General features: G+C 55.7%; 2 protein-coding genes and 1 long non-coding RNA gene across 19 annotated transcripts in view; 2 read left to right on the forward strand and 1 right to left on the reverse strand.

The window, feature by feature from the left end:
* Positions 1 to 4,605, forward strand: part of IQSEC1 (IQ motif and Sec7 domain ArfGEF 1) — a 296,844-nt gene extending 292,239 nt beyond the window's left edge. For 10 of the 15 annotated variants that reach the window (XM_051852615.2, XM_051852616.2, XM_051852620.2 and 7 more), the window contains one exon: positions 1,021 to 4,605. In XM_051852615.2, coding sequence (XP_051708575.1) covers positions 1,021 to 1,560 — 540 coding nt within the window. In that variant the 3' untranslated portion in view covers positions 1,561 to 4,605. Of the gene's footprint in view, positions 1 to 140 lie in introns of all 15 variants that reach the window. The other 5 variants (XM_051852622.2, XM_017343696.3, XM_002713127.5 and 2 more) reach the window with 3 other exon arrangements.
* On the reverse strand, positions 1,737 to 13,360 carry LOC138843987 (uncharacterized). Its single transcript, XR_011379278.1, has 2 exons — positions 12,227 to 13,360; positions 1,737 to 7,089 (listed from the first exon to the last, which is right to left on the reverse strand). It is a non-coding gene; the product is annotated as an uncharacterized lncRNA (long non-coding RNA).
* The window catches only part of LOC103349190 (serine/threonine-protein kinase MARK2), a 94,283-nt gene continuing 93,086 nt past the window's right edge, over positions 12,597 to 13,793 (forward strand). The window contains exon 1 of one of the 3 annotated variants that reach the window (XM_070049996.1): positions 12,597 to 13,531. The gene's annotated coding sequence lies outside the window, so the exon portion shown is untranslated. The remainder of the gene's footprint in view (positions 13,532 to 13,793) is intronic. The other 2 variants (XM_070049997.1, XM_070049995.1) reach the window with 2 other exon arrangements.

Raw genomic sequence — 13,793 nt, forward strand, 5'->3', positions numbered from 1 at the left:
GCCCCGCCCGCCTCGGCCGGTGCATGCCAGCAGCATCCATGCCTCGCACTGCTTGTTCCAGGCTGAACAGTGTGGGGGAGGGTGGTTCCGGATCTTGTGTTTGAGTTCCTGCTTCCCCCGTGTCCCTTGTGCTCCCCTAGCATGGTTAACCATCCGCAGCCACCGGGGGCTCTGCCGCGGCTACCACCGCTCAGCGGGGTAAGGCGCCGGCCACTGCCCCCCTCACCGCCGCTTTTGCTGTTGGATGTTTCCGCCCAACTCCTCCCTCCGCGCTCCACATCCCCATCGCTCCCTCCTCGGAGTCTCCATTGCTGTGTGTCTGCAGTCAGGACCCCGTGGAATAGCTCAGCTCCTGGGAGGAGGAGCGTCTTAGAGAAAGAACTTGTCAGTGTGGAGTTCACGAGACCGTTCACCTCCGGCCATCTCTGTGTCACTGTCCACATCTCCACCTCGGCTTGCAGACCAGTCTCTGTTTCCTGCTTCTCCCTGTTTGGTTTGCTGTAGGCAGCCGCAGTGACGTGCCTAGGCAGCCCACATCCCCAAAGCAGCCTTGGAAGTTGCACCTGTCCCTGTCACCTCCTGCCCAGAGCCCTGCCAACGTCCCCGGGCAGGACCAGTGCCCCTGTCCAGTCGAGAGCTGCCAGGAGAGGGTAGGGCACCATGTGAGCACCCACTCAGCACACACAGCTCAGACACCCACCCAGTCTCTGTGCTCTGAGGCTTCCGGCACGCGCCCAGCTCCAAAGTGTCCGTCAGAAAGAGCGGAAGTCACATGGGGTCCGTCCCGCCCTCCCCTCCCCTCACTTTTGTCAGGGTCCAGCTGCCCCCCCAGCCGTCCTGCGTAGTACCATGCCAGGAGGCAGGGGCCCGAGTTCTGCCTCCCCAGCCCTCCTCCTGTGGCCAGCGAGCTGAACGAAGGCTTAGCAGTCAGTGGGTGAATTTCTACATTAAAGAAAGAATCATTCTGACATGCGTGCTTTAAGATCTTTTAATTATGGTTTCTATGAATTTCCTTTTTAGGGCTCCATCATTAGCAGTCCTCACATGCGCCGGAGAGCTACATCAACACGAGAGTGTCCATCTCGCCCACACCAGCCTATGCCTCATTCATCCTCCCTCCTGGGCTCCTTATTTGGGAGTAAGAGAGGGAAGCCCCCTCCCCAGGCCCACCCACCCTCAGTCCCACCCCCACCGCCCCCCCACCCACCAATCCTGCCCCACCCTCAGCACTCCTCGGCTGGCCATCACCCGGGGCCCACAGAGGGCCTGCCGCAGGCCCAGGTGCACGGGCACCATGCCCAGTACTGCCACATGCAGCAGAATCCACCCCCCTACCACCACCACCACCACTACCACCCTCCTCAGCACATCCAGCACACCCACCAGTACCACCACGGCCCCCACGGCGGGTACCCATCCTATGGGGCTCATGCTCATGGCCACCCACCGCTGCCCTCAGCCCACGCGGGGCACACTGGGCACCACCACGGGCAGCCCCCTGCCCCGCCACCCCCCACCAGCAGCAAGGCCAAACCCAGTGGCATCAGCACAATTGTGTAGACAGCCTGGGCAGGGGACCCCGACTCCCCCAAACAACCGCACACCACACAGGGGCACGTCCAGGGGCTGCAAGCCTCAGACCAGACCCAGGGCACTTTTGTCTCTCTCTTTTCCCTCTGCCCCACAGCTGGATGGGCCCCTGTGGGCCTGCAGGGCTCCCGTTTCACGGAACAGAGGTCCTGATTTCATTTAGCATTGGCACCCTGGGCTCCGCCCCCCTCTGTCCAAAGGTTGCGTCTCAGCCACCAACCGTCAGCCTTGAAACGGTGCCACCAGCCAAGTAGATGTTGAACTGGCTCCCAGCCCACCCAGCTCAGCTCTCTGCGCCCCTCTGTCCGCGCATATGAAAACCCAACCTAGGAAAAGAAGAAACGAGATCCTAAAAAACCAGAGACAAAACAAAACCCCAAAAACTTGCTGCATTAATGCTCTTTTATTGACAATGGGCAAAAAATTAAGTAGACCTGATATGGTTGATGAAAATACGTAAGTAAACTTTATATAATATAAATATATAAATATATAAATATATATAAATATATATATATACACTGTATAGGTAGTATTTGTGTGTGAAAGGCAAGCGTTTCAGTCCACAAAATTAGCAATAGAGACCTCACAAGGAACTCCACTTACCTGGTAGAAAGACAGAACCCTAGATGAATGTGTGAGAGAGTAGACCAAAAACTTAAATGCTAGGAACAAATTCAGACACTTCCATATTTTCATACAGAGAAGAGAAGTCCCTCTAGGACTGGCTGAAGTCTTTACACAATCATTATTACTAACTGTGCCAAGTAACATAGCATCTAACTGTTTAAAAAGTCCAATATTGCTTTGTATAAATCCTTATTTTATTAACAGAATACTATCATAAGTAATCAGTATTATAACTGCTCTGTTATTTCAGGTAAGCAAGTAGATAAAATGCAGTAAACTCTACAGTAGCAACTCAGGACAACTAGTTAAGAGCCGGTTGTCTTAGGATATTGGTTACACAGAATCTTAGACACTTTAATGGCTGCAATAACTGTGAATTTCCATGATCCATCTTTCCTTTCTATGCATCTGATTTAATGCACACTCATGCAGAGTCCTCTGGGAGGGGCCCCCATCCACGGCAGAAGGATTCATCTCCCACACGACAGTGACAAACCCTCATCCGCGTCCCCCCAACACCATGCCTTGCTCCTCCCGCCTCCAAGCACAGCGGGCAGAAGCCCTGGAGAGTGCTTCCCCCAGGAAGCACTCTGGAGCCCGGGGCTGACGCCCGCGCCTGGCAGCCCAGGGTGGTGTGTGTGTTCCCCGTGTTCTCTGAGTGGTACCGTGATCATTGTAATTCCATGTAGCCATGTGCTAGCAGAGCCCCCGTGCCCTCACCGTGGCCACCCACGTGACCCTGGCTGCCGGGGGCCTGGCCCTCGCCAGGCGAAGCCCCCGCTGCCTGCCCATGGTCCAGTGAGCTGCCAGGGCATCCCATGACAGCTGTGCTCTTGTCGCTTGTGTGTTGTGGTGACACCGTGCGCTCCCCTGGGTCTGTGCCTGAGTCACCCACGGGCCGTGCTTTGTAGTTTCAGCCTTTCGAGCCTCTGCAGCCACCAGTGCTGTGCTCCTAAGCGTGGGACCCGAGGACTGCCTCACGGCCCCCGCGCGGGCGGAGCGCCCTTTCAGAAAGGGTGAAGCTACCGCCTGAGCCTGTGGGCCACACGGCTCCGTGTTCAGTGGACAGCAGGAGGAGAGAGGGGAGCCCGCCCCGGCTGGCCAGCTGGGGGGTTCGCAGATCTCCTTCCTCCTACCCCTCCTTGTCACGTCCTTGCCGTCACCAGACCAGCAAATCTGCAGCCTGAGCAGTGCGTCCATCTGCACAGAGAGCAAGTGCAGCGACCTGGAGTTCCGCCTCTGCACAAACAAGTCGGACTTGACCTTGCCCTCCTTGTCCTTCCGTCCGTGTGATGTTTCTTTTCTTTGGCATCTGTTCAGAAAGAGAGAGATGACGAGCACCATTGTGTCCGAGTCGATCCAGGCGGGCTGCTGGGGGGCTGCCTGGTTTCACTGGCTCTGCAGGTGTCTGGTTTAATTCGCAGGGGTCAGCTCCCTAGACACTGTCTGTCTCGCAGTGTCAAGGACGTTCTGACTAGGAAGAGCTGCATCATGCTGCCTGCCATCGGCACCAGTCGCGTGAGCCTGCTCGCCACGGGCTGTCGCTTTGCAAAAGTTCCCAGCGTCACTGTGGTGGACAAACGGCTGGAGGAGAGTAGTAGCCTACTGAACAATTAAGCTTCTCTTCACCCTCTCCTGGACCACAGGTCCAGTCTGTAGATTCACGGTTGTTTCAGGAAAGAGGCGCAGCTGGGTACATGCTTAGGGGCCTCGCCAAGGAACAGCCGAACAGAACACCAAGAACAAACAGTACGTGCTAGGGAGGGGCTCACTCGCTCTCCAGGGGTGCCCTTCAGGACTCGGGTGTGTCCTGAGCCTGTGCTGGGGGCAGCAGGGCTGAGCGAGCGAGAGAGCTCTCAACCCACTCAGCTCTCCCCAGGTTTCCAACTTGAAAGTGTGCTTGGGTCCAGTGGGTGAGGTTCCCCTGTTCCCTGGGGAAGTGTCTCCACAGGGGACAGCATTGAATGCAGGAGTCGGGAACCAGACTGCCCAGACCTTGTTTGGGAAGCACCAGCTTCTAGCAGGCTGGCGTCCCCGTGCTGTGTCCACGGGGCTGTGTCTGTAGATGCCCAGCCAGCACCAAGCCAGAGCTTCAGGGCCCTGTGGCTCCTGGCCCCCCGGGGGGTGGGGGGGTGGGGAGGCAGCATTTCCCAGGGTGTCTGTGTCCTCCTTCCTCACTGTCAGGACACACTGGGGACCTCCCTCGAGTTGCACAAGCTATTCCAGTTACCTAGAGTTGCTGACAGGAGCAGAGGCCCTTCGGGGAGGCAGCTGGTAACATCACACACATCTTTCTGGGACGACAAGGAAATCATGTATTTGTATTTTTTTAAGTGTATGAATGAATTGTACTTTATTGTCAAAATAAAGTTCATCCTAATATGATGTGCACCCCGTGCTCGACAATGTCTTGGGTCATCCAGTGGAGAGTGATGCTTCCGTCACGCACTGCATGTAGCAGAGGCGTCTTGTTTTTTCTTGAAAATACAGCAGCTATTTAAACACGCCCTTAGGTGTAGACTCAGCCTTGCGCAGGCGGCTCTGTCCCTGAAGCTACGCATGCATCTTAACCGATTTCCTTGTGAGACACCATCGCCCTGCCTGCCGGGAACAGGAGTGCTTCTGTGAGTGGCATAGATGAGAGCAACAAGCGTCGAGGCAGCATCGCAGAGCTGATCAGAGCGATGTGGGGTGGGGAGCTGGGACGCGTAGGGCAAGGAGGGTTCTCCTCCTGCGACTTCCGCCCGCAGTCACACTGACCTTGCACGGTGTGTGTCTCCTTTGGGGAGCTGCCATTCACCTCCCAGGTGCTTTAGACAATTAGAAGCGGGTCTTGAACCCAGACTGTTCCAAGACTTAGACCCCTGGCTCCCCCAAAGCCCAGCACCACTGTGGAAGTGTGGGGAGGCAAGGAGGGCTTTTGTGTTCCTCTGCATTTTGTTTATGAGTAATGAGACTCTACTGATGTAAAACCATGACTGTGATCATGTGGAGCAATCAAATAAACCCTTTGAAACTCTTGGGTTCTTACTTTTTTGAAAAGTCCAGAAGTTTCCCTGTTGGCCAGATACAGATCTCCCGTTATTTGTCTTGACGGAAGACACTGGCCTGGTGTAACTTGAGGATGTGGCTGTGAGACTTAAAGGGACGCCTCAAGTCTTAGCAAGCAACAGAAGATTTTAAAGGTATTTATAATTTTTTTATTATTTATTTGAAATAGTAACACAGAGGAGAGGCAGAGAGAGAGGTCTTCCATCTGCTGGTTCACTCCCCAGTTGGCCACAACCACCATTGCTTCGCCGATCTAAAGCCAGGATCCAGGAGCTTCCTCCAGGTCTCACATACAGGTGCAGGGGCCCAAGGACTTGGGCCATCTTCTACTGCTTTCCCAGGCCATAGCAGAGAGCTGGATTGCAAGTGGAGCAGTCGGGACTAGAACTGGTGCCCATATGGGATGCTGGTGCTTCAGGCCAGGGCGTTACCCTGCTGCATCACAGCGCTGGCCCCTGAAGGTATTTATGATTTCTGCAGCTCTCAGTGCTGGTGCTGCTTTGGACTTGGAGAGAGTGCATAGCTGCTGTGAGGTGGGAACCCCTATGGGAAGAACATCACCAGAAACCCGAGCGGCCCGCCCCGGATGCTGACAGAGGGGTTCTTACCCGGAGGTCAGAGCTGCCTGGCTTTCCACACTGGCTAGTGGAATGTGCAGAAGCCGGCAGGGCGAATGCGATTCTTCCAGAAGGAAGAGTCCTTAGGAACATGATTAACTGGTTCTCTTCCTCCTCTCCTGGCCAGACTCCGTTACAGAGAATCCCGCCTTGACGTTTCCCGTGCTGTCCTGCAAGGAGTTAAAGCTGGTAGACGGAGCCTTGTGGGGGATAGAAAGGGCTGTTTTAGTGACCCAGGTTCGCAGTGCCTCGCCCCACCTGCGCAGGTGAGTGCTGATTGAGAGAGGTCAGCTTGGCGCCCTCGTTCTGGCTCTTTGGAAGCCATTCTTGGTTCATCCAGACTGAAATCAGGAAACGGGCCATTCCGGTAAACATGTGCTGGGTGCAGTCCCTTTTCCGGCCATTCCGGTCCCTTCTGGAGAGGTAAGCTGGTTTCTGAGAGTCCCTCAAATACGTGCCTCTGTCTGGTTTTCCAAGCACTGAGGCTGCCGTCCAGGAGCTGCTGGAGGTAGCTGGGCTCCCAGGTCAGCGCCTCATGCCGTGGTTCCGTGGCCCCACCACCCGCGATTGTGAGCTCCTTGGGGGCAGGGCTGTGTCTGATGTACCTGTCTGTGCGGGGTCTCAACACAGGGACGGGCTTGTCAGAATGTATCCAGGGATGAATCGATGACTGGAAGGCCAAGAGGTCGGATCACAACAAAACCAGTGTTTTATCTTGGGGTGTGAAAATCATGGTCGTCACCAAAAACATGGAAACCTGTTTGCTCAGCCCCCTGACATTGAGAAGCCTGAGTGGGGGGACCCTTGGCCTAGGGACTCCTAGGAGACGGTGGCTTATGCTCACTGACCGTTCTGTCCGGGGGCTGCACGTGACTTCTGTGGCACACGCCTCCGCTGGCTTGCTCAGCCCTGGCTTCCCGTCTCTCTGAGCTGCTGTTGGGGCTGCCCATGTGTTCCTCGGGAAACAGTTTCCCTGGCTCCTTCGGTCTCCTGCCTGCAGGTCCCTTCCCAGGCTCCATGCAGGATAAGCCTGCTCCACAGACCAAGTACGTGTGGCCTAGAGGACCAAGCCCAAGCCCTCGTCTCTCGTTCCTTACCCCAGTCCCTGGTGTCAGTCTCCCATCTGTAGAGCTCTGCTTCCAGGTTTCATCTCCAGCACGGCCAGACGCATGAACAGATGCACAGGAAACCAGGTCCTTTCCTGTATTGGAAAAATGGCTTCATCATTCAGGTGTTTAGCCCAAAAGTTGGCGTTGTTCTTGACCCCTCCTCTTGGCTAATCAGCCCACTCTGTCACTAAGTCTCCTGGATTTTCACTTCCTGTGGCTTCTGGAACTCACTCATTTAGACTTGACTTCTCTCAGCTCCCTGGCTGGGCTCCCGGACTCCACAGCAGGCCCCTTAGAGCAGCAGAGTTGATGTTGGGACCCTGTGCAGAATACAGATCCAGCTGAGGACTGCACAGGACAGAGGCCATGGTGTGGACCTCGTGGTGGAGGTGGTGGGACACAGATGACGGCAGCTAGCATTCGTGTCCGTGAAAGGCTGACCCCAGTGGAGAAAGAGAGGAGACATGAGGTGCGGTGCATGAGAGCCGCCTGGCAGCCAAGGGAAGGGGCTTGGGAAGTCCGTGGGGCCACATGGGGCAGAGGGTGGTGCCTCTGGAAGACAGGACAGCACTTGGCACAGGGAGATTGACCGTGGAGGCTTGGTGATGACGGGAAAGAAGGAAGCAGCTAAGCTGAGGTGCCGGTGCTGTGAATCAGAAGACAGAGCCTTTCTTGAGCCGCAGTTCCCTCCGCGGCGCCAGAGGCGTTCCTGGAGCCCCAAACCAAATACTCCCTTCCCCGCAGGCCCACTGCACTGCTGCTCTACAAAAACCCAAGGGATATGCACAAGCGTTCAGACAGAAGTCCTTTTTCTAAAAATGAGGAAACTGTGTAGGTAAAATCGGAACAGGGTAGGAAGCCAACAGAGAGGAATTGTAGCACAACACTCCCATCAACCAGAATTAAGCAAGCAATAACAGATAGGAAATCAGGCCACAAATTAAGAATCCAAAAGCTCATAGTATGGTTAAGTAAGATGTGCCTGTGAGTGCTCACTAAACTGAAGAGAGAGCGAGCGAGCGAGTGCAGAGTGACCTCAGACGCCCCCAAGGGAGACTAGATGGGACAGAAGGTGTGGAAACAGACATGGTGGGTGGAAATAATGGACCCAAGAAAATGAAAGTGAGGGAGGTCACACAAAGTATGGGTGTAGTGGTGGAAAAAGGCAACTAGCATGTGTATAATTGGCGTCCAGCAAGGACAAAACCAAAGTAGAACTGAGACATAGAAAATTCTATAAAAACAAACAAAAAAACACCAAGATCCTGAGTTTCCACTGTGTTCTTGGAGGAAAAGAACTAACCCAAGATGTCCTGACACCGATAGGTAGATCCTTGTAACGTGACTGACGGCTGAAGAGAAAGAAGAACTTTGTTGGCTTTTCAGGCAGTAAGAGTAAAGGCACTGGCAAAGAAAACCATGTGGACATCAGGTTTCTCAAAGTGCGAGTCAAGATGGCAACCGAGCAGCATTTTAGAAAACACTCAAGGAGACACAAGCACGAGCCAAGGGCTTTCTGTCTTTCAGGTGTCAGTGACACGGGAAAGCAGCTCCGCGCTGCGTTTGCATGTGCGAGAATGTGGTACTTAGACTAGCACATTCTCTTACTTACACTTACTCTTCTTTTTTTTTATTTATTTATTTATTTATTTATTTTTATTTTTTGACAGGCAGAGTGGACAGTGAGAGAGAGAGACAGAGAGAAAGGTCTTCCTTTGCCGTTGGTTCACCCTCCAATGGCTGCCGCGGCCGGCGCGCTGCGGCCGGCGCACCGCGCTGATCCGATGGCAGGAGCCAGGAGCCAGGTGCTTTTCCTGGTCTCCCATGGGGTGCAGGGCCCAAGCACTTGGGCCATCCTCCACTGCACTCCCGGGCCACAGCAGAGGGCTGGCCTGGAAGAGGGGCAACCGGGACAGAATCCGGCGCCCCAACCGGGACTAGAACCCGGTGTGCCGGCGCCGCTAGGCGGAGGATTAGCCTAGTGAGCCGCGGCGCCGGCCACACTTACTCTTCTTATGAGTGTTTTCTAAGGAATCTCTCAGGACAAACCAACCAGGAGATTTTTGGAGAAACGTTAGCAAAAGGACTTCAAGTGAGTAGTGTGTACATTTCATTATAGACCTAGAACGTAAACACAAGTGGCAAAAGATGGAATAATATGATGTGATGATGTACAGACAAAATAGAGCTAGCACAATACTCGGAAGAGAAAGCAGAATAGAAAGTCACAAGGCAGTGTTCACACCTAATGATGCAAACGAGTGCAAGGCACCTTCAGGAAAGGGGTGGGGGAGGCTTCAGGACACCGTGTGCAGGTGCTGAACCAGCTGCCTTTTCTGGCTGGGCTGCGGGATGCCCAGCTGGCCAGGAGACTTCTGGGTGTGACTGTGAGGGTGTTTCCAGAAGAAACAGCAGACCGAGTGAAGAAGATAGTCCTGGCAGCTATGAGCCAACGCAATCCAGCCCTTGGAGACCTGCATAGACTCAAATGGTGATGGACAGGTGAGTTTGCTGTGCTGGGAAGGACGCCGGCTTCTCCTGCCTGCGCACTTCAGGCTGCAGGCCCTGGGGCCTCCGCAGTTGCCTCTCACACCCCTGTCCCTGCAGGCTCTCAGGGCTTTGGCTGGGGCTTAGAGGTGACACTGCCGGCTCTCCTGGTCCATCCTCAGGCTTTGGGTGTAGACTGAATCGCATCACCAGCATTCCTGGGTCAGATCATTGGGACTTCCAGCTCCATCATGGCGCAAGCCAATTTCTTACATAAATATCCATCGCTTTTCCTTGGATGACCCTAAGTAAAAGTGCTCTAGAACAAAACCACAAACCTTCCTAAATATAGAAACAAAGCAAAAAACGGGCAGAGGGGCAGAGACCTCAAGAATGAAAGATACACTGCAAATGTAAGAATACCCACAGGAAATTCACAGAACGAATGCCAAATGCTTCAGTTACCTCGATCAATGTAAAACGTGTACAGATCCCCTGTTGAAAGTACTTCAAGATTGGTGCATGTATCGGTTAGCAGTTGTCACATTCTGGATGACAGCCCCAAAACTCAGTGCCATCGCAAATTTTATCTCAGTCACACGTCTGCAGATTGGGCTCCAGCTGCTCTAGACTGAGGTTTGCCACGAGCTGCAGGCTACATCTAGATCTTTCCATGGGTCCCTCTGAACCAATGCCTACTGCTCACAGAAAAGGCTAGAGTGCACGAAGGTGAGCCGGACCATGGGTGCACGCATCAAACCTCTCTTCATGCCATGCCCACCCAAAGCCCCAAGCCTGCAAAGTACACCCTGCCCAGTCTTTGAAAATACTAGTAGTGGGGCCACGTTTTGCCGACACTCACCCCGTTTTGAGTTTGTTTTTTTTTTTCAGCCAAGTCCCATGACTGGCAGAGAACGAGGAGGTTCGCTACTGTCCAAAGTGGACGACCATGCACCACCCTGTCTGTTCCAGTGTCACAGAGGGCTGGAAGAGGGGATGGCTCACGGGGCAGGGGTGTGGCTGCCCAGTAGCACTAGCTTCCAGTGTCCTCTGGCACAGTAGGGTAGCTGTGGGTGACACGGTTATTGTGTACTTCCTAAAAGCTAGTAGAGAAATTTTCAATGTCCTGAACACGAAGAAACGATAACTCTGTGAGGTACCAGGTGTGTCAGTGATCCTGATCTGATCAATTTATGTGTCCTGAAATGTCACATTGTACCCGTGACTATGTAGAATTATAGTCATGTCATTAAAAGTAGAAAAATGTATTAAGATGTCTGGATGGAGCCGGCGCTGTGGCTCAATAGGCTAATCCTCCACCTTGCGGCGCCGGCACACCGGGTTCTAGTCCCGGTCGGGGCACCGGATTCTGTCCCTGTTGCCCCTCTTCCAGGCCAGCTCTCTGCTATGGCCAGGGAGTGCAGTGGAGGATGGCCCAGGTGCTTGGGCCCTGCACCCCATGGGAGACCAGGAAAAGCACCTGGCTCCTGGCTCCTGCCATCGGATCAGCGCGGTGCGCCGGCTGCAGCGGCGGCCATTGGAGGGTGAACCAACGGCAAAGGAAGACCTTTCTCTCTCTGTCTCTCTCTCTCACTGTCCACTCTGCCTATCAAAAAAAAAAAAAAATGTCTGGATGGCCAGGGCGCATGTCCGTAAACGGACGGACGGACAAACCGTGGTATGTCCGCACCGCGGGGCATGGAAAGGAACCAGGATACACGAGCTGCTGCAGGATGGAACTTGAAAGCGATGCCACGTGAAAGGAGCCAGCCCCCAAGCCAGGGCGCGTGCTGTAGGACTCCATTGTGTGCCAAGTCCAGAAAAGCACACTTATGGTGGCCGAGAGGAGACTCCGGGCCGCCTGGGCCGGGAGTGGGGACGGGGCTCCATCCTACTGAGCACAAAGGACCCCATCGGCGGGAGGAGATGCTTCTCTAGCTACCTCGTGCTGATCACAACCCACGGGGACATTCCGGAAACCCTGGAGGTCCACAGCAACAGCTGGGGAAGGGGTGGCAGGGAGCAGGCGCCAGTGCCCGCAGCCAGAGGGGGGTCTTCAGAAAGCCCCCAGGGACCCTAGAGCCAGGAGGAAGAAGGGACAAGGCAGATCTTCTGTGGCCTCAACGGCCCCCTCCCTCCCGTCTGCAGAAGCCGTGGGTTGTCAGTGTGACTGCCCCACCTTGCACGCAGGGCTGGAGGCCACTCCTCACTCCCACACCCCAGAATCTCATTTTTGACCCATTTAAAACCATGTTGACTCTCTGTGTGAGAAATAACCCAGTGGTGACTCTTCATGAAAGACTTAGCTTAGCCGCGGTGCAGCCATGAATGACATCGAGCTACAGAAGCCCCCGTAGGACAAAAACCCCGAAGTGGGTCAACGGCTGGGGTTGCTTTGCATCCTTTGTAACCTGCGGCAGCTCTGTAATCTGTAAGCAGTGGACGCCCGTTACACAGTGCACTGCCATCTCAGTTCCCAGAGCCTGGATGATACCACGACGACGTAACTCCCCTACCCCTGTTCTAGGTCTGCCCAGCATACACCCACCCCTCGTGCCCACCCCTCACCCTGACTCCGGTGCCGTGTCGGGCTGGGATTGTACCTCCCAAGTTTCACAGCCAACGAGAGGCTGGGGGAGGGGACCTTTCTCTGCAGGGATAAAGGAGCTGAGCCTCTGGGGGCGGTGCCTGCTTCCCCCTGCTGCTCAGCGCTCCGGAGACCGGGTAACAGTAAATGCCTACCTTTCTGCTCCCCTCATGTGTCTGACTCCATCCTTCCCTGGGTAGTGGTCTCAGGTGGGCCTAGTTCCCACCATTGCACATCCAGAAGCGGGCACTGGTGCTTGGTCCAGCACCCACAGCCTCCTTCCCTGAGCTGGGGTAGGACTGGCCGTTGTCTTGGGTGATGAGGATGCGAGGAAAGCAGCCCCCGTCTGCAGGGGGACCTGAGGAGCCAGAGGCTGGGGTCTGTGCGAAGGGTGCCTGTCTGACCTTGCTAAGGGGGCCCTGGGGCAGGTGCATCCTGGGCGGTGCACCACAGGCATCCCGGGTTTCTAGTTAGCGGTCCCTGGGTTGCTGCTGCGGCTGGGGTGTGGGCGGGTGGCAGTGCTGTCTCAGGCGAGGGTCTGAATCCCCTCTGCGTGAGGTCACTGCCTTTGGTATTCTTGAGGCTTACTCGCAGAGCACCGGCAGGGCCCAGCGCGTGTGCACAGTTCTGGAAGTGGCTGACCCCATGCTGTGGCTAGAGAGGCATGCCTGGCAGTCTCGGGACCTGGGCTCCAGCTTCAGCTCTGTGCCGTGCCGCTGCCCCGGCCCTGTGCTGTGCTGGGGTCTTCAAAGTCAGGAGCAGCAGCCACGGCCTTGGCGAGGATGGTGTTGCAGGTGAGCCCTGGCTTGGGAACCAGGCAGTCGGGATTTCCAGCCAGCGCACTCGCTGTGTGGCTCTGGGCAAATCTCTTTGCTTCTCTGAGCCTCGTGTCTCATCCCCGAGCTGGAGCTCAGGCGTTTTGAACAGAACTTTGACGATTTTTTTGAGAACGTCCGCAACAGAGGCCGCAAGCCCACGAGGGAGGTTGTGCGGGGATCTGAGCTGGGAACCTCCTGTGCTTTAACAAGGAGGGCAGATGGTGCTGATGGAGCTACAGGGAGGAGCCAGCGACCTCCTCCACTCCCCACAGGTAACAGTCAAGTGCGGGATGGGTGCTTCTATTCAAAGTAGGAGCTCCCGAGAGACCGCATGACTTAGTGAACGCGTGCAGCACGTTGCCGAATTCGGAGACACTGACTTGACAGCACTCCTCTGCGAAAGCTGGAGAGGAAGCCCCGCCCCCGCCCGCGGACTCGCCCCAGGCCACGCCCCTCCCGTGGCCACGCCCATTTCCCAACAGCCCTTAAACGGCTTGAGGCAACGGCCTCCCTGAAATCCAGTCGACGCCAACCGTCGCACGCACTCCTGGAGCGCACGTCGACGTCAACCGTCGCACGCACTCCTGCAGCGCGCGCTGAGCCTGAGGTCCGAGCCGCTGCCACCAGCTCAGCAGCCCACAGGTATTCCAGGCGCCAGGAACCCGAACGCCCCAGCCCGGGGTCCCTTCCTCTGCCTCCTGCCCTCGGGGGCCCTTTCTCTCTCTCTCTCTCTCTCTCTCTCTCTCTCTCTCTCTCTCTCTCTCTCTCTCTCTCTCTCGCTTCTCTGCCTTCCCCGGGCTCCGCCCCCGCAGACCGGAGCTCCGCCCTGAGCCCAGCGCCCAGGCCCTGCCCTGCCCGGCCTCGCCCGGCGCTTGCTGGTTCCCGGCCCTGGCCTGCTCTGCCT

This window comes from Oryctolagus cuniculus, chromosome 10, assembly GCF_964237555.1.
Source record: "Oryctolagus cuniculus chromosome 10, mOryCun1.1, whole genome shotgun sequence".
NCBI lineage: Eukaryota > Metazoa > Chordata > Mammalia > Lagomorpha > Leporidae > Oryctolagus > Oryctolagus cuniculus.